Raw genomic sequence first — 25,137 nt, 5'->3', positions numbered from 1 at the left:
TAGATTAAAGTTTGTTCCACTTTACTCAGGTGTGGAGGTTGAAACGGTGGTAGAAGTCTGAAAGCAGCACCATCCTTCAGTCTCTGAATAAAATGCTCAGTTGATCAACTACTGTTCACATGTCCTCATGTTTTATGAGTTTAGCGGTCTCCCATGACACCCAGTACTGTCCTCACAGAAGAGGTCAAGTCTCTGTCACATAAATAAACCAGCACTCAGTATAATATCCTTCTAAGCTATGTTAACTGTTATTCTCAGTGCTATTAACTCTTTCACGCATTAATTATTACAACCTCAGACAAGTGTTTTATTTTTCTTTAGGCATGAAAAAAAACTTATGAAGTTCATTTTTTTTGAACATGCATTTTTAAGGAGCTTTTCACATGTCCGCTCGGGTGGACAGCATAGGTTTAGAAATAGAAGAAATATAAACCAATTAAGATTGATATATATATATATCAGGGGAAACGATAAAAATATATTTTTAATGCTGTTAGTGTTCACATATTTGAACATATTCTAATACAGTTCAATGCTATGCAAAAGCATTGAACCTTGCTTCTGACTGTAATTTTTTCAACCAACATTTTCTTGCAAAAATAACACCAATATTGTCAAAATATTGTTTCTGTTACAAAAACTGTACATTACCTTCAAACAACATAAATCAATTAATTTACAGCCAAAAATGTCACTGCAGATGAAGTTTATTTAAGAACAACAAATTTGCAGTAATAATATTAATTGTAGTTGAAATAAAGCCAGCGATGTCTGATGTTCAGTTCGGTGAACAGATGATTAATTGTAATTATCTCACAACATAAAATTAATACTTGGAAAATTTAACAACTGTGTTACTCCTCAGATGTTACTTGATGTTACCAGATTTTATTTACCTGCCAGGGTCTCCTATTATAGAAGGATTGGCAAGATATTTTTGATCTGCACATTTCTTGCTTTCCGTCGTCTTGGTTTTGAAAGATTTGTGTTGCACTGACAACTTCTGGCCAGTGGGTGGCAGTATATGGCATGACGCACTAGGGTCTTCTGTGAAACCCATGCATGTACAAGAAACTGTCTTTTAAATAGCTGTCCACTGCAGTGACCACAGTGTATGAAGGGGTTAATTTGCTAAACTTGACATATCCCCTCAACTGCATGGGCCATCATTTTTCTGATTATCTCAAATTATTATCTGTTATAAATAGTTCACCTTTTCCTGAAAAATAAATAGAATGTAGTGTGAGAGTTTCCTTAATACGCCCATAGGGAAAAATAAACAACAGCATGTACACTAGTAAATATAAAGGCAATATGAAGAATAATCATTTTTGACAGCCTCTGATTTGAATCGATATACAATATATTATAAATTTAAGGTGTATTAAATATAAATCACTTTTATTGTCTGGCTTTAAGGATGTTATATCCATAGGTTTTATCATGAAGACAACAGAAAAACAGGAAGTTGCGCTTTACGTAGACTTGACGTCATACGTAAATAAGTTGCTCAAGCTTCTGCTGCTGCTTACTCGCAAGGTTGTCGTCTTCTCTCAGCTATAATTACCTCTCTCCTCGTAATATTAATGGCACTGCTGAATTTACATACGAACTCTCGGAGATAAGACGGAATAGACATTTTATTCTTCACATAAGGATATGCCATCTGACTTTGTAACGTAGACTAACTGTAAAAGTACAACCGGAGTCGTCAGTTAGTCAACCAGCTAACAGGGGTTAGCACCACATATCTGCACACCGTGTGCTTTTTACTCTCACTTTCTCTTCCATTTCGTCTTCGTCACTTGTCGGCCTTTATATTCTGTCACCAACTTCAGTCCGTGGTGTCGCCAGGAGAGGATGAACTGGCTTTTCCCCCTGTCTAAAGGCTCCGGACCTCTCCCTCCTCTCAACAGCCTACAGCAACAAAGACAGCGGCAGATCGAGTCACTCAAAGCCGCTCACCCCAGGTAACATGGACGGCTACCGGTCACAAAAACAGACCCTGGTGCTGCTGACTAGTTTTTTAAAAAAAATATCAAACACAGAATATGGCCACCACTGTGTTTTCTGCACACTTTTTAAAACGTTATTTAATGAAACATGTTGACTGTTGACACGCAGCTGATGTTTACTTAGCATAGCTAGCCACCTGGCTCACAGTAAATGTTTAGTCAGAGGAAGTATGCTAGGCTAACTAATACTATAGCTTATAGCCTCGTACACATTTATCCCCGGGACCGTGTAAATGTGTTAAAGTGGTACACGGGATTTTACGTGAACTCACAGCCACTACGTTGATATGCCCCAGTGTTGTCGAGCGGCTAATGTTTGCTAATTTTTCCTCGTAGCTAACCAGCATTAGCTGGATGTGATTCAGGGCGCTGTGTTAGCATGCTAGTTGATCAAATCAACCGGTGACAGTTAGAGTTACAGTCTATTTTTAGGGTTGATGACACGAGACGTAGCTGGCTGGCCCTGTCCTGTGATCATTCCGGTGTTTACCACGCCAGTGTGTCACGCATGGAGTTTTAGGAGGAGCTAGCTAATTAGATGTGGAGATTAAAGTATTAGTAGCCTTTGTTTACTAAGGAGCTCTGTCTCAGTGACAATTTGTTTTGTCTTTCTTCTTAGTCAGACAGTCAGCATAAACAGACTGTTCTCACAGTTCATCTCTTGTCAGCAAGATGCGTTAAATCGTAGGAATCTCCCTCTTTATGTTAAGTATGTGTGTGTGACAAATAAATGGGATTGCACAGTGTCTGTGAAGGATCCTTGCGTTTCATTTCATGTCACTGGTGGAACATAACCATGCGTTGGTAATGCAGTGAGACAAATTAATACTGGGATCAGCATTACAATTCATTTCCTGTCAGACTTTGTTTTCCTAAGACGTAGAGTCATCGGGTGAGTATAGGCATTAAAGGGCTCTCTTTATGAATCTGTCTCACTCTACAAACCAGCAAGATGTTCATAAACATTGATAGAAGATGCACAATAAGTTATTTGAATGTTTTGATCATGACTCCAGATGCAAGATTACTGATTATGTGTTTGTGTTTCCCAACAGCCTCGCTGAGATCCAGAAAGATGTGGAATACAGAATACCATTCACAGTCAACAACTCCACTATTAGTGTTAATATGTAAGTACATCTTTGCACATATAGTCAGACCTGGCAACCCTAGCACTCCATATATTAACAAGGCAGTTAAAGAAGAAAGACAAGACAAGAAAAGCAGGAAAGGTCACTTAGCAATCACAGCAACCTGTCTCATTTGCTATGGTGCCCACAGCATGAACCAGTCAGTCTTTGTATGCTCCTGGGAGCTGTCAGTAAAAAACCTTTCCCACATTATTTCTACTGGTGCTTCCAATTTTAAGAACATGGGGCTGGTCTACATGGGGACAAATGTACATTACACTACCATAATACCTTATTACAATATTGATATATCTCACATATTTTAGAACCTACTATACATCAGGTTAATGTGATTCCTGAAGGTTGCATTTCTTCTCCTCCTCTAGCCTGCTGCCTCCTCAGTTCCCCCAGGAGAAGCCGGTGGTTAGTGTCTATCCCCCTGTTGGTCATCACTTAGTCGACAGCAATAATGGCACCATGATCACTAGCCCCCTCATCACTAATGTAAGTGGTTGTCTAGGCTTTCTTGTCTAGGTTTCCTGAGGTGCTTCCAGGAATATTGAAAGAGTTCAATAAGGTCAACTGGTTCGGTTTTTCCAGATCTGCTATATAAAACATTCATGAAAGCCACCATTTGCCAATTTGTGAGCTGAGTGGATGGCAGTGGTGAATGCTAATGCGCACAGACAGACAACAGATGTCTGTTTTGTCTCTTCTGCTGTACTCTCTTCTGGCTGTTGACACTTGTGACAACATCTCTCTTGCTATGCGTTTACACCATCGTTAACAACAACCTTATTACATAGCTCTGTGTTAATAGAAAGCTAGCACAGCATGTTAATTAAAACACAGCACAGGGACAGTATCACTGTGGCAGCAGTATGTTGGAATGAAAGGAAAGGTCGTAACTCATAGCTGTATCCAAATTATGTCAGTCTCACATTTGACTAAAACTGAAACTGAAATCAGTGACTGAAAGTAAGACAGTTTCCTCAGCTGAACAGGAGATCTTTACAAGATTCAAGCACACGTGAGAAGTAAAGAAAAAACTGTGCACTCTCTCAGCACAGAGCCTGTCCTCTCACTGCATCCTCAGACCGTATGCTGTTATTGACCAGGGAAAAAAGTCAGTACATAAAAAATAGTTTGTTTTTGTCATCTCTTGGATTCATGATTCTGTCATCTTGCAAGTTTCTGATCATTTTTTGTCTGTAGAGCACTGGGTTGAACGCTGGACATCTGAGCCACTATGACTCATTTCTGTAAACACAACCAGGATAAGGCCTTATTCATGTTGGAACAAGGAACAAGTTGTTTACACATACAAATACATCACAGCATACTAAAATATTTGATTATTACTGAGATATTAGTGTGCATAAAACCATATAATATGCTAACCATAGTTCAAAACAGAGATGGGGTAGAAATCTGATTATATACCAGCTGCATGTAGACATTTTTTTTCCAGCCTTCTCCTTTTTGCTTGTTCATGCTTTGGTTGTGTGATGTTATCCTCACTTTTCCTTTAAGTACTCTCCTTGTTGTGTGTGTTGAAGTTTGGGATGCATTCAGATCTGGGTAAGGTCATCCAGAGTCTGTTGGACGAGTTCTGGAAGAGTCCTCCTGCCTTGATGTCCAGTGGCACTGCTGGCTTTCCATAGTGAGTTTCCTCTTACATTCATGGTCTCTCAGTACTTTCTTGTTACACTTCATAACAACTGAATGTTCAGGTGTTCTGCCATCTGGGTCCTATTAAAATATTTTTGCCATCCTACTTTTATTGGGGCAGTGCAGGAAGGAAGTAGCTCTGAAAAGCAGTTGGAAATTATAATGGGAATTTGGGGCAATGCTGTGTAACTTTGACACGTATAAAACTTGTTTCTTGAAACATGTATGAGGCATTTATGCCTTTGCCTGTATAACCACCTCAGAAAAGTTCTGTCTAGTAGTTTCCTCGTGTACCAGGTTCCTTCCAATGAAGCTGGTAAATAAAATAACCACCAAACTAATAAAGTAAACCCCAGCTTTTACAAGGGTTTTGTTTATTTGTTTGTTTTTTGCTAAGAATTTTCCTATAAATACATTTGTTATGTTTGTTATGCTTTAGGAAAATAATTTTACTTCCTCCTGTGTTTCCCTAGCAGTATGTACAAGCCGTCAGGCATGGCTCCTTACCCCACTCAGGCTTACCACTATGGTCCTCGCCATGTGGGCCCCAGTCACACACCACCTCCCGGTCCAGGCCCAGCTCCAGCCCCCATGCCTCACCCAGGGGTCGATAGTACCCATGGGCCCCCTCGAGCTCCAGCCCCATATGGACTGATCTCTGACCTGCCGCTGCCTGTTCCTACTGGAGACTCCCAGGTACACAGATAATGGATAATGTACACAAGTGGGTTGATAACATCTGTTCTAAACACACTCACAGAGGACAATGATATGAGCTGTAAGTTTTTATAAAGTGAAGTAAATATATACGTGAAGTGTTGCTTTGTAAATGGCTTGTGATGAATTAACACAGAGGAGCTTTCTTCAGCTCCTGTGCCTTGAAAAACAAATGTAAAGCAAAGCACTGACAGTAACGAAAGCATCAGGTTCATCAGCCGATATAAAAATTACAAGGGCACTCGGAGAGCGCAGACAGCTGTCAAGGCATAACAACCTATCTCACAACATTAATACTGAATCCGTCCTGGGGCCTGTATCATGAAGCGAGATCAACCTTTCCTGGGTTACCCAGACCTATCCTGGGTTGACTAACCCTAACAATGGCAATCAGGATAATTGGTATCACGACGCTGGATATCAACTCGGTAACCAATCACAATCATGAGAGAAGTGCAGCGTCACTGAGCATCACTGAGCGTCCTCACAGAGCGCCGTATGTGAGGGAAAAAAGTATTTCTCATGTGAGGATCAGAGATTAATTCTACTAAAATATGAGGAGGAGAAAAGCAACATTAGAGAAAAGGACAACACTGTGGCAGCTGCAGGAGGAGGAAACTTGCGTGGCAACGCATAACGGGATGAATAATGTTTAGTTTTAGTTTAGATTAGTTTATTTGCACATAATGTTAAAAACAGACAGTACAACATTTACAAGTTTAAAAAAAGAAAAGTGCCAGAGAGGTTAGAAGCCACTAAAAGCTTATCAAAGAAATTCCCCTGTCAAAACATCAATGAAATCACATAATAGAGAAGAAGAAAAAGAAATGGGTAAGGAAAGAAGAAATAGAGGAGGAGAGAGGGAAAAATCAAGACAAAACAAGGTAGCAAATAAAATGATGTGTAGGTTAAATGACTCATCACTGGTTCAAGTAGCTACAGTATCTGTACCTGTACATCTGACACTGATCACACCCTTGAATCCCATGAAATCAATGCTGCGCAGATGAATTGCGTGTATTACAATTATCGTCTAACATCATTGCGTCTGATAAATTGGTCTTCTTTGTCATAACGTTATATATGCTACAATAAAGCTTAAAGCTGACGCCACAATTAAATCATATCAACACCAAATTGATAGTCTGAATAAAATCATCCTGATATTGAGCTGTGTTAGAAATTAACAGCTGTGCAGAAATATACCTAGTGTCCCTCTTTAAAAAACAAAAAGGAAAATCCCTCAAACACCATGAAGTGTAGACATGATGGGCTACTTTCCACATTTCCAGCAGCAAAGCTGTCAATTAGGCCCATTATCTTTAACAGGGATCATTTCCTCCAACAAAACAAAATGTTGGCACTAATTAATGGTGCTATTAAGTGTCCGCAAATGATCAGTTTCTTTCTTATGAAGGGGTGGGATGAAAGTTCGACTTCTTTCCACTCCTTTTTGAACAATCTTTTCAGTGTCTGTTGTTGTTGCTTTCTTTTCTTTTTTAATGTTCAAAATAAACTTTCAAATCAAAATCAATCAAATGAATTAAACTTCCCGTCATGACTGGGCTGCATTTCTGTCAGCGGAGTCATTTTTTTCTGAACAGCTGATTGGCCAGTGGGTGGTGCTTTTTATAGGATCAGATTCAACCCTGAACTTACCCTGCTCCGGAGCAGGATAGCCGTTCAGAGTAAGTTACCATGGTGATCTACCCCGATAAGAATTGAACCGGCTTCGTGAGACCGAAAACCCAGGGTTAACCCTGAAGTTAGCTCACTAAGACATTAATCCTGCTTCGTGATACAGGCTCCTGGGATTTGAATCAGCTCCAGAATTTAATGGAATTCTTCTTGGCCCATGTTACACCCTACCCCCAAGGTAATTTTTGTCAAATTCTGCTGACAAACAAACTGAATCAAAAGCATGACCTCCTTGGCAGAGGTAATGAATGCTAAAAGCAAGGGGAGGAACAACAACATCTCAAACATTGACCCCCTGGCCTCCTAAGATTTACCAAGCAAAGCTTAATGATAAAGATAAATTAAAGATATATTTTGTGTCAACACTGACATAAAATCATTGAAGAATGTGACTTGCTCATACTACTGCTTTCTGTTTCAGGCTGGACTGAATGGACACATGTACAAGATGCCTGAGATCCCAGAGTCCTTTCCTGAACTCTGTGACTTGAAGTAAAGTATCCCAAAATATTGTCAACTTAAACATCTTTTATATTTTCTGAAGTGCCCATTGTTAAAGCGGGTTATAATGTATGTTTTTTATCCATAATTAATGTTTTTGTTTTCTTGTTGTTTCAATTACTGCTGCACATCTGCCTACGTCTACAACTACACCCTAGTCTGACCCAGCTGTCGGACATGTCTGAAAACGAGGATGTGTTACTGGAGTTCTTCGTGAGTTTGCCACAATTGAAACAAGTCACCAGTGATAAAGAAGAGCTGGTCACCAGTATAGTGGACATGGCTAGTAAGTTCCCCTTTTGCTGCTGGACTGAAGGTCTTGTTGGTCAGTCATGAAGGAGAAGTTTCAGTTTAGTTGAGCATTACAAAGATGTTTTCATCTCTGTTTGTCATTAATAGAGAAGAATCTTCAGATGGAGCCACAGCTAGAAGGAAAAAGACAAGAAATGCTTTACAAGGTCAGATTTTACATCCAATCTCTTCTGCTCTGTCTCAAACAGACTGACACAAGAAACCCATTCATGCTTTTGTCTAGCAGCTTATAATATGTGTTTGTGTCTGCCTGCAGTACGAACAGTTGACTCAGATGAAGTCGGCCTTTGAAACAAGGATGCAGAGACAGCATGAACTCAGTGAGGTAAGCGGCTACACTCGTCACACTGTGGTTTGACTGATAATAGGTTCTGAGTGCAGATTTGTCTTTTTGGATAAAAGCTGCTCATGTTTTCAGTTGAATTGTGGCCATTTTGATGAGTCAAAGCTGAACATTTGGGCTGTTCCCATAATTGTAGGACCCAAAAAAGGAATTATAAGTGGCCTGAGTCAACCAGAACAGTCATGATTTAACAGCACACAAAGAAACAGCTGCATATAAACTTCAGTACAGGGCTCCTAGTATTTCGATAGGAAGAGCAGGTGTCCCATGTACATAGGCAGTGACCTTACCACAGTGGTTGCGGGTTCGATTCCAGCCGCAGCCCTTTGCTGCTTGTCATCCTTTCTCTCTCCCCCCTTTCATGCTTAAGAATCTGTCCTGTCAAATAAAAAATCTTAATATTTCAGTACAGACTTAACTAGCAGTCACATTTCGACATCTGTCTGTGCTACACATAAGATCTTGTGTTGTGAGGATCCTCTTTTTGTCAAGGCCCTGACACACCAAGCCACCGTCAGCTGTTGGTCATTGTCAGGCCGTCGGTGTGTGTCTACCGTTGGCACTAGCATGTTGATATGGCATCAGAGACAGCGTGTTGTTTATGTGCTAACTGGCTGACTAGCATCAAGATGCTAGGCTAACTAGCATCTTGAATCCTTTCTGTCTTCTGGTTTCCCTTTTATAATGACAAAGACAGACTACTGTCGCCTGCTGGTATGGAGTTACCTCCTCTCTTGCAGGCGCAGAATATACTTTGGAGTTAGCCATTGGCTGCAGTATTTGCAGTGTTTTCAGATGCAACTTTTTGGCTGAGACAAAAGGAAAGACATCTAAGACCACATTGTTTGTACCTTGTCAAATAAAAGAAACTAAAAAAGGAATATTGAAGAGTTCAGAGGAACCCAAACATTCTTGAACATGTCTTGAAACACTCAAGTGAACATTTATCTTTATGTTTCTTACTTGAGTCTTTTCATCTCTTTTCCCCCACTAGAGTTGCAGTCTTAGTACACTACAGGCTCGGTTAAAAGTTGCAGCCCACCAGGCTGAGGAAGAATCGGAGGAAACAGCTGAAAACTTCCTGGAGGGACGCACAGACATAGATGAATTTCTCACCAGCTTCATGGAGAAGAGAACGGTGAGAAGCCAGAAGTGCAGTATTTGTGTAGAAACAATCATGACATATTACCTTTTGGGGGTCACATGCGTTAAATAACATTTTAAGAAGAAAGACACATTGACTTTTTTTTTTTTTTCCTTCCACAGCTTTGCCACAGCAGAAGGGCCAAAGAGGAAAAGTTGCAACAGTCCATCAACACACATGGACAGTTTCCTACCAGTCACTAGAACACAAGGTACAACACACACATATGAACAGATTACAAGTGTAATTACTGAATAAAAACCCATACTACTGTAACATCCAGACATCTGTTGTCTCTTTGTGGAGGGAAACTGATGATTCTCAGCTGATAGTTTCACAACAGGCAGCCCTCGTGGTTCCTCCATTTTTGTCAGGGAACACCGATGTGTTGTCATCATCTCGTCATTCTCCGTCTTACGTCTTACATTTGGTCTTCAGGTTTGGTGTTTTCTCAGCCAACTGCTGCCAACTAAATGGATAAAGACATTTGATGGGACGAAAAGCACACTGAGTCAACAATGGGCACTTTGGAGAAATAGGAAGACGGTGATAGCAGTGGTGGGCTAAAAAAAATAAATCAATAAAAAAAAGCCCACTGTGCTTAGATGTGGGCTAAAAATACTGTTGAAGTTGGATTTGTTACAGCAAGATGGAGAAGCTGTTGAGTCACCACAAGAGGCCAAAGCTGGGAGAATGAGTGACACGTGCCTCGCTTTTCCAACCACATCACTAAGGATTGATGACATCGGGGGTAATTTCTGTTGCACACGCTGTTTGTCCAGTTTTGACTAGTCAGTGATGAAAGATAGTTTTTTGTTTCTTTCCTGAATTTATGTCACATTTCTCAGTAAGAGCAACATCTGCACCTGAGTGGTTAGTGATGTGAACACATTTGGAAGAAAGTACAAAATTGTTTAGGACAGGACTCCCAATCTTACTTTTTTACATGCAGTGAGCAAGTAAATGTCACTATAAAATAATTGTTAAAATGCTAATGTTGGTGTCTGTACTCCCCATCTCTGAGATCAAAGTCCAGTCCTTGCTTTATTATCCCAGAGAGGTCCTGTTGGACAGACAGGAGAATAACCTTTGCACTGCAAATCTACTGTTTACACTTGGTTAGTTGTTCTAGACATTTTACATGAAACTCAGCAGTGGCAGTATCACTTCAACAAGTGAAGATAATCTGTCCAAGGTATTTCTGATTTGTAATATAACTAAATAAATTTGGGATTCTCCAACAAAAAGAAGCAAGGACGAGGCAGTGCTGTCAGCATAGCTTAAAATTAAACTGCATATAGTTGTTGGGTTTTCCCTTTCAGTAATGTCTTAAACACAGCCTCGCTATCAGCGTGTTTACACAGTCAATAATAATTCGATTAAACTTTCCAAGGCAACACTCTGATTCTCACAATGTTGTCAACACCATAATCATATTATCTGCTGTACCTCAGAATCAATGGCAACATTATCCAAATAACAAGCGTGGTTACTGGTCTGTTATTTTTTTAATTGCAGTATTAGGTTTGTGTGGGTAGTAGTAATATGTTTGGAGGTTAACACAAACCATTTCAGACATTGATCAGTTTACGTTATGTTAACTGAAGTTTGCGGGAAATTATAGTACAGTAAACCATAACGATGGTTTAATCACACCATTACCTTTGTTCTGTACATTTTTTTTTTTTACATGAATCGAGTTATTTGTGTACATGTAAACATGCTGATCCCGATGAGCACCACAATGATAACCCAGCTATTTTCAGACACCTTTTTTCAGCTTGAAATTTGTGGTGAAGAGCCTGAGAAGATTTGGGATAATGTTGAGGAATATTAGGTTAAATGCTGCAGTAAAACTCGATGACATTGGATACTGTATTTAAATAATGTTAATAATAGGCTATATTGTAATCAAAGACTCAGACACCTTGTATTATATGTTCTTATTTAATTTGTTAGAGTAATAAAGCATTTAGAATAAGTCTTGTTTGCGTCTCTTGCTGTTCGAAAGGCACTCTGGTCGTGTTAGGCACCACTGAACCATTGACTAGGATCAAAATACAAACAGGTCTAACACTGGATGCATTGTCTTCATTGAGTTCAGCAGTATAAATATTCCATACATGCTCACTCAGTCCTCCCACTTCCTTGTTTATCTCATAACAAGCAAGATACTATGAATACTTACACTTAACTATAGCACAGTATTATCACTTGTCATTAGTGTATTACATAAAGTAGATGTCAGTCAGCACGCTTCCAGTTTGGAGAAGCAAGCTGGAGTCTGACTGGGAAGCTAAGCAATGTACTGCTGTGGACAGGGGTCAGCAGCAACACGTATTTTAGCCACGTGCCACACATCACTCTAAGCGTAACAGCTTCAGTTCCCCATCTATGCTCTTGTCAAAGCCACCAGACTCCACTGACAGAAATAGTCATTTTAGCTTGATGAAAACAGAAGCTGCTGGTCTACTCCTTGTCGGTTTGTGTTACTGTGTGACTTTTGTAAATCCAAACTAACCCTTAAAAATGCCAAAGTCACAGTGTAACACACACAAAAAGATAACTGAGTGAGGCAGCAGTAGGCCAGCAGCTCCAGTGTTAAGCAGTGTTAAATTGCTGTTTTTCTCAATTGAGTCTGGCTTTGAAAAGAGCGCTATAAATGCTTTATTTTTGTGTTGTAAATCACTGTCTAACATTGATGTAAAGCAGTGAAAATACTCCCAATATAGCATACAAATAATCTGATACTGACCCTTCCACAGCATTAGATTGCTCAGCTTCCATGTCAAACTCAAGCCTGTTTCTTTAAACTGGAGGCATGCCGACTGACATCCAATGTTTGGAATATACTGTCTATGCATAAGTACCCCATACAGCCCCCCTTAACAGTCTGAACTATCCTTGTTTCTCATTGTATGCAACAAAATATTCCTGCTGCATAACAGCAGCAATGTGTCCCATGGTGACATCTACATAGGCTATAATTTGTTAGAGTGTCATAAAAGGCCTTAATGTCCGGTTATATTGTTATTATGCCTGATGGAAGGTGATACCAAAACGTAATATTGGGGAATATATTTCTTTGAACATTGAAAAGCAATCATTACAGTGGTATTATAGTTGTCTTTATCAGCATTTTATTATCTACCGTGAGTCTCTGCTGTGTTAAATCTACTGAATACACACAGCTGTGTCAGGTGACAGGAGCTGCAGAGGCACACAGGGCTGCTGGGAAAATACTCACACTCAGCTGGTTTTATTGTGTATGGAAAATTAGGCAAATATAATAGCAGCCACAAAGCCTGGACTCTTGACCTGACCCAACAAACAACTGGGGGCTAAGCATTGCTGTTCCAGGCTAGTTGTAGTATTTTAAAACAGACGTGGTGTGTGTCACAGATCACAGCATTTCTGTATGTCTGTCAGATACTGTATTTGTCCTGATTACTAATTACTTGCAGCTGTGACTGGGCAAATTCACTGTAACCTGTGTCAGAGACATTAAGATTGACAACACTCCTCATCTACATCTATTCATCCTTTGTTGCTTCCATCAACGAACTGAAAATAGCATATTTCATAAGGAACATCATGAAAAGAAATAATTGCCCATTTTCAGTTTATGCATTCTTAAGTATTTTTATGCAAATTATGTTTTCGTATTTTCATCTATATGTTGTCTATTAATGTAAAGCACTTTGATTTGAGTCCTGTATTAATAAAACTGCCATTTTCCAGAGTAGGTTGGAGCGCTGTGACTGAAGCAGCAAATATGATAATTATCAGGATGTGGAGTTTACATTGGCATGAATATAAGCATGGGTGAAATTACACTTACTCTCCGGAGCTGCAGGTGGCGGTAAAGCACCACACATGCAAATTACCGGAAGTCTGCAAGAAGAAGAAGAAGAAGCAGGAGACACAACACAGGAGGCGCGCTTTGCATAGGGGAAACTAGCAGGTAAACTTGTTCACGACTTATTCTGACTTTAAAAGTTTATTCCTGCTAAATATTCAATATTTGAGCTGCTGTAAGGCTAACCCGCTAACAACCCTTGTCAGCCGTTAACCGACAAAATCTCCGCATCGGCACAACAGGTTAGCAAACAGGCAACAGTTAACGGTAACGGTTAGCTTAACTTCAGGATGTTGAAACACTTACATGTAGCTTTTGTATGAACGTTAGCAAGCTAGGGTGACGTACCAATACAACTAATTGCTGAAAAAAATACTTATTGCTGTTTACAGTCTTAGGAAGTGTCATAAGATATATCAAGCTGATACGAAGTTACAAACCATCGCAGGTTTGCAACTCAGTACTTTTAAGTACAGTACTTTTCTGTTCATTGTCTTAATTGTAATAATTATGACTATGGTTAATCATTTTCTGTTATAATTGATACCTTAAGCCAACTGAAACCTGTGACCCATAGGATTAGTTTTTCTTTTTGTTTTTATATCTATCACTAAAATGGTGACTCCTTGATGGAGATGTTCGTTGTCTCTTTGTATTGGATAACCATTGTTGGGTTTAAAAGTACTTTAATAACCATTTCTCCAATATATTCTAATTTCAAGACTGTATACCTGTTGTGTGTGTCTAGATCAGTCCAGAGACATGTCACGACAGATGGGAGACAGCCATCGACGGTTCCTACAGACCATGATGGCCAATGGCATTGTTGATGAACAAGGGGCAAAGGCACTCTATCAATATTGTTGTGAAACCCACAACAGTGAGTCACTTTATATCTGTAAAACCTGTTACTGACCCAGAATAAGTCAAGAGTTCACCTCTGTATCAGGACATGGGATTTATAGCAGATCCTTGGATGACAAGAAACGAATTATGCCTCTAAACAAAAGTCCTTTGTCTATATTTTGATCATTTTCAAGTTTGAAGTTCAACTCAGTGTATCCATTGCCTTTTACATGGACATTTTTCATTTCTCATTCATATTACATTTAATAAATTAAAAGGAAGATTAGGTGTGTTACAGGTAAAACTGGCCTACCTCAGATAAAAACTGGTTTTCGGCAGGTTTGTGTTGTGCAGCACAAAATCAGTATAACAGTATGTAAACTTAATAAACACTAATTATTGGGGATATGTAAGTTTTTGGGCAAATAATTAGCCTCATAATTGATTTTTGAAATGTTCAATTAGACAGAAATTAAAATTTTCATAATACAGGACTTTAAACCATTAGTTGAAAAGCACAGGAAATAAAAATCACAGGCAGTGAATTTGGGCAAATTCTCAAACAGAAGTAATGTTTCTGTCCTATATTTATACACGGAGCCAAAATTTGCTAGGATTTGCCAAGTTGTTGGGTTTACTGGTTTTTTGCAGGACAGGTAAACTGTGACAGTTCCTCCATTATTGAACTGTGTCACAACATTCTTTGAGGAAACAGGAACAGTGATCATATGAGACATATCCTCTTCATACTACAAGCAGCACAGCAAAAGCCCAACAGGCTTCATTATCGCCAAGTCACTGTGGAAGTGTTGCTCAAGCACTTGTTAGAGTTGCACTTAAGTCTTCTTGATATCAGCAAACTTGGGGCAAACTTTCTTTGTCTTTTTACAGCACAGCACATCCCTGACAAACTGGATGATTTCATCGATACCATCAACTCAAAGCTGCAGCCCATGTTCATGCAGATTAGAAAAGGGATGTCTGAAGACAGCGGTCACCAGTATTATGCCTTGGTTAGTGGGAAATTTATAATGGTGTTTCAGATGTTGCTACAGTATTTGACCAGTTAAATGACTGATAAAGTAATTAAGATTATTAGATCTAAAAACAAATGTCAAAGTCTGTCACTTTTAAGATCACCATTTTTCGACAAGGAGCTGCTGTAATTTGGCTGTTGGATCTGTTTGACAACCACATTATGTTGTGATCATTCATCAGTAATGGTTGCTCACTTAAGGGTTAAGGTCCACTGACTCAAAATAGTTAATCAGTTTGAGTAGTTGCTCAGTAGGGTGTGAAAGATGTATGAAATTTGAATATACTTGGAAATTAATGAAAAGATTTATACACCTGTAATGTCCGAAGAAAGCCGTCTGCATTAAAAGTATGTTTAACCACTAGGAGGCATTGTTAATCCCTGTTTTACTTTAATCCTGTGCAGGTGAACATGGCTGAGACTGATGTCACCAGGATGTCGTCAGATTATGCTGACAATGAGTTGGAGCTGTTCAGGAAAACTGTGAGTTAAATTCACCAAGAAAATCTTGCATATCAATATTTTCCATACACTTTCATCCAAAGCCGCCTTCAGCACAGTTGCTACCTGTATTTTAAAAGGTGGGGCTATAATGTAAATGAAACCTGAAAAATCAGCTGATTGTTAAACTTACTTCTTGCACTATACTGCTGTTTGCACTGTTAGACCTAAAAAATACATACCCATGTACATTGTAATGGAAACCAATACAACAGTCTTGTACTAAAGATGACCTCTGTAGTAGTATGTCTTATATCACCTCACCATTGAACAGTTAAACTAAACAAAATCAATCTTCCACCACCCAAAGCATAACTCTACTGAAATAAGGAAAAGTAGCGAGCAGACAGAGCTGAGTAACAGTTTGTTCGGTGAATCTTTTGTTTGTACAACCAAATCACTTTATTCATTCCTGTTATTCAGTTTTCAATATCCAATGTTAGCACAGGGGAAAATGTCCAGATGCTTTGGCTGTGTCTTTGTCATTGTGTGATGACTAAGCCATGCAATTCTGCTTCAGATGGACCTGATCGTGGGCTCTGAGGATGGCAAGGCCTCCTCTACTGATATTCTGAACAGTGCCGACACCCTGACCACCAGAAAGCTGAAGAAGAGCGAGACAGAGCACCTGTTGACCCGACTCGTGCATGACAAATGGCTCAATGAGGTAAAACAGTGTCTCCACCAGGATGTCAAATCAAATTTAGCGAGGACAAAGTCACAGGATGAATGTGTAGATGAGGCCAGACTGCTGAAATAAACCTACCTGCCACAAACTATCATCACTACAACACATAAATTGATTGACCATGTTTTGTTGTGCATCGACTCTGCACGCTCTTTGGTGGAATGTGATGTATAACCACCAATGATTGTATCGCAGCTCTGTGATTGATCCTCATAGTCCACCACAGTGCTTGAGCAAATGTACTTAGTTAAATTCCACCACAGTAAACACAACCTGCTCCTTTCTCTGTGTCCATTTTCATCTCCTTTGAAGTCTATTTTTTATAGTTTTTGACCTGTTGCTCCCTCTTTGTTGCTTTATTTAGTGTGTAACTGATTTTTCCTCATTGATGCAGAAACGGGGTGAATACACTTTGTCCACCAGATGTATCATAGAGATGGAGCCATACATGCGTGCAATGTATCAGGACCAGGTCAAAGTGTGCCACATCTGTCACAACTTTGCTTTCCAGGTAAATTTTTCTTCCATTTCTCTTCTATGTATAAATGCATCAGCTCTGAAAAATACCTGAATGTAATTGATTAGAATTAGTTTGGACTGGAGCTTGAGATGGATTGGCAGTTAGGTGCGGCGTCTGCAGTGATGCGAGCACTGCACCGGACTGAGCTGGAAGGCGAAGCTTTCGATTCACTGGTCTATCTATGTCCCAACCCTCTCATATGGTCATGAGTTTTGGGTTGTGACCAAAAGAATGAGATTGCGAATACAAGTGGCTGAAATTAGTTTCCTCCGTGGGTTGGCTGGGCTCAGGCCTAGAGATAGGGTAAGGAGCTCGGAGTAGAGCGGCTGTTCCTTCACATCAAAAGGGGTCAGTTGAGGTGGTTCAGTCATCTGATCAGGATGCTTCCTGGGCGCCTCCCATTATAGGTGTTCTGGGCACGTCCCACTAGTGGGAGGCCCCAGGGTAGACCCAGGACACGCTGGAGGGATTACATATCTCATCTGGCCTGGGAACACCTTTGGGGCCCCCCAGGAGAAGCTGGAAAGCTTTGCTGGGGAGAGGGCTTTGCTCAGCCTGCTGCTCCTGTGACCTGGCCCTGGTTTAGTGGATGGAAATGGATGGATAGGTCTGTCATTTCAAATCTCCCAGTACTGCTTTCAGCACTCATTCCATTAAAGCCATGATGCAAGAGGGATAGCTTGGGTTTTTTGAAGTGGGGCTGAATGAGAAACTTATCTACATTTAGTGTATTACATACAGTAAATGGCGGTCGGCACACTCAAAATAACCCAAACTACCCCTTTCAGGTAGAAATGCTATTCCATACTGGTGACAACTATTTTTTATTTGAAAGCAGCCTTCTTTAGTTACATGATTATATTCACAGTTGTTATAAAATATTATTCTAAATTAGCAATTTTGTCATTTAAAAGCAGTGGCATAACATGTATCTCTTATTTTGTTTAAATGTGACTCTAAAAGCCTGATATCAGGTGCTCTAATCAAATAAATCACATGATTGTACCATTTAAAGCTGTCAATCTGAGGAACAAACACAATTATGATTATAGTGTAAGAAGCAAATCACCTCAGAAGTCACACAGATGCACTCTTGAGTAACTACATAAATATGAATGACCAAGAATTCCCTTTTTTTATTAATGTGATTTGAGTAGTATCTGCACTACAGATACAGGACACAGTGAGATTAATATTGGTGATGTGTCTTGGTGCTTTTTATTTCTCTGTCATTTTCAGATTTGTTCAGTTTCTACTTCCTGTGTCAGGCTGAATTGTTTTTCACCTTGCGTTGATATTACAGTCATCATTTTTGCGTTAGTTCAGCTAATGTGTAACAAACCTGATCTTTACAAAATGAGTTTTCTCACGTATTAATCTGATCTGATTTTTTTGTTGTTGTTTTTTCAGTGTCAAATTTGTGAGAATTCTTTATGTGGCATTAAGATACACAACCCATGTGTGGCCAGATACTTTAAAGGAAAAGCAGAGCCGCGGTGTCCAGCTTGTGATGACTTTTGGCCACATGAAATCCCTGGTATTTATTGTTTATTAATAAAAACTGTTTACACACTTATTAGACCTACAATAATTACATAGTTGCATAAAGTCCTACATACATTTCCTACATATACTTTAAAGAAAGTGGCTCCCTCCAGATCCATTCCCACAATGTTTTTTCTTTTCAAAAATCAGATTTTGTTCTATTTTGAATTTTTGGAAAATAATCATACATTTGCAATTGTGTGGTAAAACATGCTGTTCGACTGTTTTTATTATCTAAATTATTAATATTAGATGACTGCATGAAAAAGAACTTCAAAATATTCTGGCCTCTTGTCTCTTTATTTTATTTTATTTGACCTTTTAAAACCACATAGTATATTAGTCTTACTTTATGTGCTAATAAATAGAATAAAAATGAACAGATGTATGACTGCCAAGTGACTAGAACAAGAAAATACTCTCTGCTTATATGTTTCAAATATTTTTACTGTTCATTACAGAAGTCAGACGGCCCCGTTCTCAGTCCAGAAGATGAGGACTTCAGCATCAATTTTTCTTGTTTGTTTGTTAAATTTTTTTCAACGTGATTTTGTACTACACCAGACTGTTAATATAAAAATTAAAGTTATTTTTACAAAAATAAATGTTATTTGTTTGTTTAAATGTTTATTTAACAGTCACCATCAGAAAGAAAACCCAATGCATTCTTATTTTGTGCTAATTTAAACGTGTAGTACAACTATACCAGGTCTGCAACTAACAACTATTTTAATTGTAAAATAGTTTTCTGATTACTTTCTGGTTTAATGAAATCATAGTTTGGTCTATAAAGTATCAGAAAATAGCAAAACATGCCCCTTACATTGCATATTTCCTAAAGCCACGGCAATAAATTCAAATCCCCTTTCTCATTTGACAAACTCCAAAACCCAGATATATTCAGTGCTATAATGTAAGAAAGAAAAGCAGAAAATTGTCACACTTAGGAGCCTGAAAAGATCAATTGTTAGGCATTATTACTTGATAAATAATGACTTTAAAAATTGATTATGCTGCATTTGTGTTGTTTACATACTCTACTGTCACACATCAACAGCACTTTAATTTTTGCAACATGCCAGGTGATACAGGTCATGAGGAAAGGGTGTTGTGACTCTACAGTATATTAGCCTGAGAGGAGCCCTGCTCAAGTATCTTCAGGGTGACAATGAACCTGATAGCTTTTCTAAACCACGGATAGAAAAAAGCATATATGATTGGGTTCAAACAAGAATTAAAAAACAACAACCAGGACACAATGGCCCAAGATGAAGCATCATTTGAGATGTCCTGTCCTGCGAGGGAGGGATAGTAATACGGACAGAAACTCATCAGAAACACCACTATGACAACACCCAGAGTCCTGGCTGCTTTTCTCTCCGACTTCTTTGCAGTGACTGGAACTTTTCTGGCTGCAGCAGCTGTAATGTGAGACTGCATGGCACGAGCCTGAGACACTGCCACAATAAACACTCTCATGTACAGAATGAGGATGATTGAGCAGGGGCCGATGAATGTGAACACAAGGTCGACAGTTCCGGAGATATAGTTAATGACCACCATACACTCCCCATAGCAAGAGTTGTATCTGTCAGGCTGCCTGAGATGGTCCTTTAAAATCAAGCCATTATAGAGAAATGAGCAGGCCCAGCACAGACACACAGACACCCCAATTCTGCTGCGAGTGATTTTGTTTGGGTACTGCAGAGGATAACAAATAGCTACAAAGCGATCGATCGATATGAGCACCATGTTCCCCACAGATGCTGAGGTGAGAGTGAAGCCTATGATGTAAGACACAGCACACATGACATCGCCCAACAACCAGCAGGTTTCTATGAATCGCACGGTTTCCACCGGCATCACCACAACCCCAACGAGGAGGTCCGAGACAGCCAGGGAGAGCAGGAGCAGGTTGGTGGGGGTGTGAAGCTGTCTGAAGTGTGAGATGGAGATAATAACCATAAGGTTGAGAGCTACAGTGAGCACAGTGATGGAGGAGAAAAGCGTGTAGAGAAGGATGGCCTCAGAGCGAGGACGCATTAAACCCCTGCAGGACAAGTTCAGGAGCAGAGGGTAACAGAGCTCCTCTCCCTCCAGGCTGTCCATCATCCAGTACTGTGGAGAGGTGACGACCTGAACCTGCTGAGCTCAAGCACCTCTCTGATCGTACAAGACATAGTGCAGCTCACTTATCTCTTACGGCACTCCTCAACTCCCCAGTCATCCCCCTCATCACTGTCTGCTATAGGCTTATAGGCTGCTTTTCTCTGTTTGTTGTATCTGTTATTTCTCCTCATCCCTCCTCCTCTTCCTCATCTCTCCCTTGGTTATTCCATCATCCCATCTTCCTTTTTTTCACAGTTACATGATGCAACATAGCAGAGTCATGCCGCTGATGAAGAACTTTTCTCTTAACTACAAAGCAGTGGCGTAAGGTAGTTACAATGGGCCACAGTGCACGCTATTATGAGGGGCCCTATTATGCCCTAGTTACAAGTTATGAAGCGCGCACACACACACACACACAGTTTTAGGTGTATATATATTTTAGCAACAGTGTGTCTTACTGCCGCTTTTACGTTGCATCCACTGGCATATACTTGATATTGGACACTTTAACGTACATATTACACAGCAATCATCATTACATATCTGTATAAGACTAATCTACAAAAGAAAATAGGAAATTATTCGTTTTACTTGATTGTTTTTATTGGTAAATTATAGTTTTTTAAATGGTTTATGTAGAATAAGTTTATAATTTGTTATAGATTGAGACTGTTTTACAAAACCAGAAAGTCATGATGGAGATGGGCTTGCCTTATTTAGGGCATGTATGGAAAATAGCACCATTTTTGTTTTAACGTGAGTTCTTCTTTGGTTATGGCCTCGCTTTTTTAAAGAGAAGGAACAATTGCAGAATGGGGGAGCAGAGCTGTCTTGCTTTTAAGCTGGCAGTAGAGGTAGTAACAGTGCCAAATCAATGTCTGTGTGAAGGTGACAGCCGGAAGGACAGGACCATAGACTGGATGGGGGTGCTGTTTAGATGGCAAAATTTAAAAAGCAGCTAGCAGCAGTTAGCAGCAAACTCAAAGAAGAAGAACAGGGCCCAAAAATGTCTGTTACTGGGATAACAATAAGGTCCAGTGCATTATAATGTGAAGGGTGGCTATGGTTTGGTTTATAATGTTTTTAGTTATTTATGTTGCAGTAATTACACAGAACCAACGGCTGCACTGTCATTAAAGAGAGAAATGCTAATGAAAACTACTGAAAATTAAAAGAGACAAGAAGCCTAAAAATAAAATTAAGATATGAACAATTATGAAAATATAACTGAATAATGCCAGTCTATGTCTCAGTCACTCGCAGGCTTTCTGTTTCTATGACATCAAATGTCATAGAAACAGAACGATGACCCGGCCAAGGTCACGTACATAAGGCCTTCAGATCAGTGTGATCTCTCACTTTGCACTTGGATTTGGACCAGAACCAACCTGTGGAAAGATTACTCTGTGAGATTTAAAGCAGAAAGCACAACTTTTTCGACAACACCGTTTGGACAACTCAACTTTGTGGAAAACCCGAAGATGGCTCCTGGCGGACCCCCGGTGGACTACCTGTCTGTGAGGGACTTCGACCTACCAGGTAAGACAATTTTCAGATTTATTTTTGCATTTTACTGGTTGACACGACCTCTGAAATTGTTAAAAGCGTTATCAGTTTAAAAGTTGGACAGTTCACAGCATGTTATTAGGTCTGTTGGAAAACTCAGATTTGGTGAAAACAGACGCTTATTTCTAATGATCACAATCTCGTTATCACACTAATTCACCTTTGTCGTGTAAAAATGTATTTGATGGACAGGATGTGTTAAATCAACCGGGACAGGTGCGGAATGTGTTAATGATTAATGTAGTGATTTGAAAACACTGCTAATTTTGTTTGAGTGTATCAATTTATCGAAATGTGACAATCTGTGATCAGTTCCACTTAAAAAAAGATGGCGACCGGGCTGAATTTTAAACATTATCAAAAATGTTATCATGTTGTGCGCCATGGCAACGATGGAACGTCAGGAGGTGAGGGCGCACCAGGTGTAATCAGACCAGAGCACGGTCTCCTGAGTTCGTTTGTTTTGATTGTTGAAGCCTGGCTTTTTGTATCTGGTTCTCTAAATAAACTTAGTCTATTTTAACATTTAATATTGAAATGGACGCCGCTCGTTAGTGTGGTATTTTGTTTGCGAGAGACGAGAGAATGATTTGTTATGTAACTGTATGTGACAGAGAGCCCTGAGCTCACTGAGGTATTTTTTGGATTTATGTAGCCATGGTGCACTGTGCGTAATGACGCATGTAGTGCGACTCATATGAAATAGCCTCCATTTACACTGTTTATTGCAAACCATCGGGCGTTTTGTCATCACTGAAGTGATGTGGATTGATCACATTGTTACTGCAGCTTTATTTTATGCTATCTAATGCAGCATTAATTGATTATCATGCCGTCATCTGTTCAAGGGTCAATGACATGACGCTACTTTTGTATCCATATGGTTTAGTCAAATTTAAAAGGGTTAAAATTTGAAAATAAATGTATGATTAACTTACAAACTTCAATTTTGTGTGGATCCAGTATAAAATTTCTGCTGTCAGTACATTTTGAGAGAATTGGCGGATAATGGCAAAACTGTCTAAGTGGTGTAACCATAAAAACCTGCACCAAATAATTAAACTTGCTTAAAAACACTAAAATTCTCAAAGAAACACCATATCAACTAGTTTGCATGATCTTTAAATTATTACTTTTTTATACTCAATAAAGGTAATGGAATACAGTTCTAAATGTGAAATTTTATTTGGGGAATCATGAAAGTCAAGTAAACGTGGTGTCAAGTGTCAAGTGGTGTAACCACCATTTAAGAGGCCGTTTTGTTAGTATTGTAAAGAAGGCCATGTGACAGGGAATGGTGTTACAGAGAAGGACCCCTGATGATCACAACTGCTGCATGACAAGGTTAGAATCTCTTACAATTACTAATAAATTGACGTTTTTAGACTCTGGTCAGGTTTGGTAAATTTACATGTCAAATGGTATGACCCTAGAAAAACATTAATAATTCATAAAAATCATTAAAATTAATATTAAATTTAAAAATTATGTTTGAAATATTGAGAGTAAGGCCATGTGCTTACACACGTGTCCATGGTAATGCCTGTCAAATTTGATTTTAAAATGAAATGTCAAATGGTGTAAACGGTTACACCATTTGACTCCTATTAAGAGCCTTTCTGTTATAGGCCAATTATGTCAAATATCAGCAGTTTATGATAGTAATTTGTTGGATATCAGTAGTTTATGATGCTAATTAAAGATGTATTATAAAAAAAACTTATTTTGAACTTGTACAGTAGCTTTAAAATACCTAAAAATCCAATAATTCATTTAAAGTAGAAATGTTGCTGAAACATTAAAATTTCTGTCTGTAATATACAATTATTTACATTTTTGCTATTTCATTACTAATATATGATACATTTATAGAAAACTAAGGTAATCAAACTAAATAAATGAAACCAATTTTCCCCATTAGATGCCAGTCTCTAACAAGGAAAAAGTGGCTCGTCATAGAGTGCTAATGCAAATGAAAGCTAATGCTGCAGCAAGGGCCAATTACGTCCTCACGAGTTGTTGTTGTCAGGTGACTTTTTCTTATCAGAACTTAAGATACAAAACATGAGTTAAAATGAAACATGATTGTGAAATGTTTTTTCAGCAAAGAATTTACAGTAGAAGAAATTAGCTCACTGTCAACTGAAATAACATGAAAACAAAAACAAGTTCACTTAACCTTGTTGTCAATTTCTTCAACAAACAATGGTGTTTGACTGTAGAAGGAACATGGTCAGGCAGTGTATCATATTTTTTATGAAAAATACCAGTTACACCAATTGACACAACCCAGTGTCATTTGGTGTAACTGGTATTTTTTCATAAAAAATATGATTATATACAGGAAAATAAATGTGGAGTAAAATGTGGAATAAATGTAATCCACTTTTGCAGTGCAACACTTTTACATAATTTGTCAACCGTTATTTAGAAAAAAAGGGGTGTTTTTAGGAAATGTCCTGCTCAGTATTGCCAAAATGCATTAAAATTTAAATAAAGAAATACTCCAAAAATATCTTATTTCAATTTAATGCTTTTGAAATAAAGATTTTTTTATAAGTACACTTAAATATACTGAAGGTGGATAAAATATTTAATATTTATCATTCTGTCGTGGTTACACCATTTGACATTTTCAGGGGCATTCAGTCTTACTTTTCATAAAAAATGGTGCAAATGTCATTTCAAATGACATAAAACCAACAAAAATACAAAATGTACATTTTAACAAATCTGATGCATGCTTTGAAAACTATTTTTGAAGATATTTCTGAATTGCTCATCTTGCCAACCCTTATTTGTCACTGACCCTCAAACTAGGAGGCTGAGCTGCGCAGTATTTGATATTACTGTTAGAAGGTGTAGCCTTTTGTGTGTTGGTGGACTTTGATACTGACATAGTGCAGCTGTATTTAGCATATGTGTATGTTGTA

General features: G+C 38.8%; 3 protein-coding genes across 5 annotated transcripts; 2 read left to right on the top strand and 1 right to left on the bottom strand.

Moving 5' to 3' along the window:
- Window positions 1–1,492: 1,492 nt before the first annotated feature.
- On the top strand, window positions 1,493–11,512 carry vps37a (VPS37A subunit of ESCRT-I). Of its 2 annotated transcripts, none has more exons than XM_049571912.1 (12): window positions 1,493–1,970; window positions 3,071–3,145; window positions 3,532–3,649; window positions 4,705–4,808; window positions 5,293–5,512; window positions 7,653–7,723; window positions 7,891–8,018; window positions 8,132–8,190; window positions 8,301–8,369; window positions 9,382–9,525; window positions 9,654–9,742; window positions 9,970–11,512. In XM_049571912.1, the coding sequence occupies exons 1-11, from the start codon at window positions 1,861–1,863 to the stop codon at window positions 9,732–9,734; spliced, it is 1,179 nt and encodes a 392-aa protein (XP_049427869.1). In that variant the 5' UTR covers window positions 1,493–1,860; the 3' UTR covers window positions 9,735–9,742; window positions 9,970–11,512. The 2 variants fall into 2 exon arrangements, with proteins under 2 accessions (XP_049427869.1, XP_049427868.1); XM_049571911.1 differs by having other exon boundaries at window positions 5,290–5,512.
- Window positions 11,513–13,411: 1,899 nt separating this feature from the next.
- nsmce1 (NSE1 homolog, SMC5-SMC6 complex component) lies at window positions 13,412–19,205 on the top strand. 2 transcript variants are annotated; one of them, XM_049572742.1, is made up of 8 exons: window positions 13,412–13,495; window positions 14,139–14,270; window positions 15,128–15,249; window positions 15,678–15,755; window positions 16,294–16,440; window positions 16,856–16,972; window positions 18,392–18,518; window positions 18,988–19,205. In XM_049572742.1, the coding sequence occupies exons 2-8, from the start codon at window positions 14,153–14,155 to the stop codon at window positions 19,020–19,022; spliced, it is 744 nt and encodes a 247-aa protein (XP_049428699.1). In that variant the 5' UTR covers window positions 13,412–13,495; window positions 14,139–14,152; the 3' UTR covers window positions 19,023–19,205. The 2 variants fall into 2 exon arrangements, with proteins under 2 accessions (XP_049428699.1, XP_049428700.1); XM_049572743.1 differs by lacking the exon at window positions 18,392–18,518.
- A 437-nt stretch (window positions 19,206–19,642) lies between these two features.
- Window positions 19,643–20,635, bottom strand: LOC125883717 (trace amine-associated receptor 13c-like). The gene has a single exon (XM_049568203.1). It carries the CDS (start codon window positions 20,633–20,635, stop codon window positions 19,643–19,645), a length of 993 nt encoding a protein of 330 aa, XP_049424160.1.
- Between the last annotated feature and the right edge of the window lie 4,502 nt (window positions 20,636–25,137).

The sequence above is a fragment of the Epinephelus fuscoguttatus genome, linkage group LG3 (genome assembly GCF_011397635.1).
Source record: "Epinephelus fuscoguttatus linkage group LG3, E.fuscoguttatus.final_Chr_v1".
Taxonomy (NCBI): Eukaryota; Metazoa; Chordata; class Actinopteri; order Perciformes; family Serranidae; genus Epinephelus; species Epinephelus fuscoguttatus.
Note: the sequence above shows the minus strand (reverse complement) of the source record. Positions and strands in the feature narration are given on the sequence as shown.

Coding starts and splice junctions, on each gene's coding strand:
- vps37a (XM_049571911.1), top strand. CDS start 1,861: ATGAACTGGCTTTTCCCCCTGTCTAAAGGCTCCGGACCTCTCCCTCCT. Junction 5,513..7,652: donor TTCCTACTGGAGACTCCCAG/GTACACAGATAA, acceptor TTTCTGTTTCAG/GCTGGACTGAATGGACACAT. Junction 7,724..7,890: donor CCTGAACTCTGTGACTTGAA/GTAAAGTATCCC, acceptor ACTACACCCTAG/TCTGACCCAGCTGTCGGACA.
- nsmce1 (XM_049572742.1), top strand. CDS start 14,153: ATGTCACGACAGATGGGAGACAGCCATCGACGGTTCCTACAGACCATG. Junction 16,441..16,855: donor ATGACAAATGGCTCAATGAG/GTAAAACAGTGT, acceptor TCATTGATGCAG/AAACGGGGTGAATACACTTT. Junction 18,519..18,987: donor TTGGCCACATGAAATCCCTG/GTATTTATTGTT, acceptor TGTTCATTACAG/AAGTCAGACGGCCCCGTTCT.
- LOC125883717 (XM_049568203.1), bottom strand. CDS start 20,635: ATGGACAGCCTGGAGGGAGAGGAGCTCTGTTACCCTCTGCTCCTGAAC.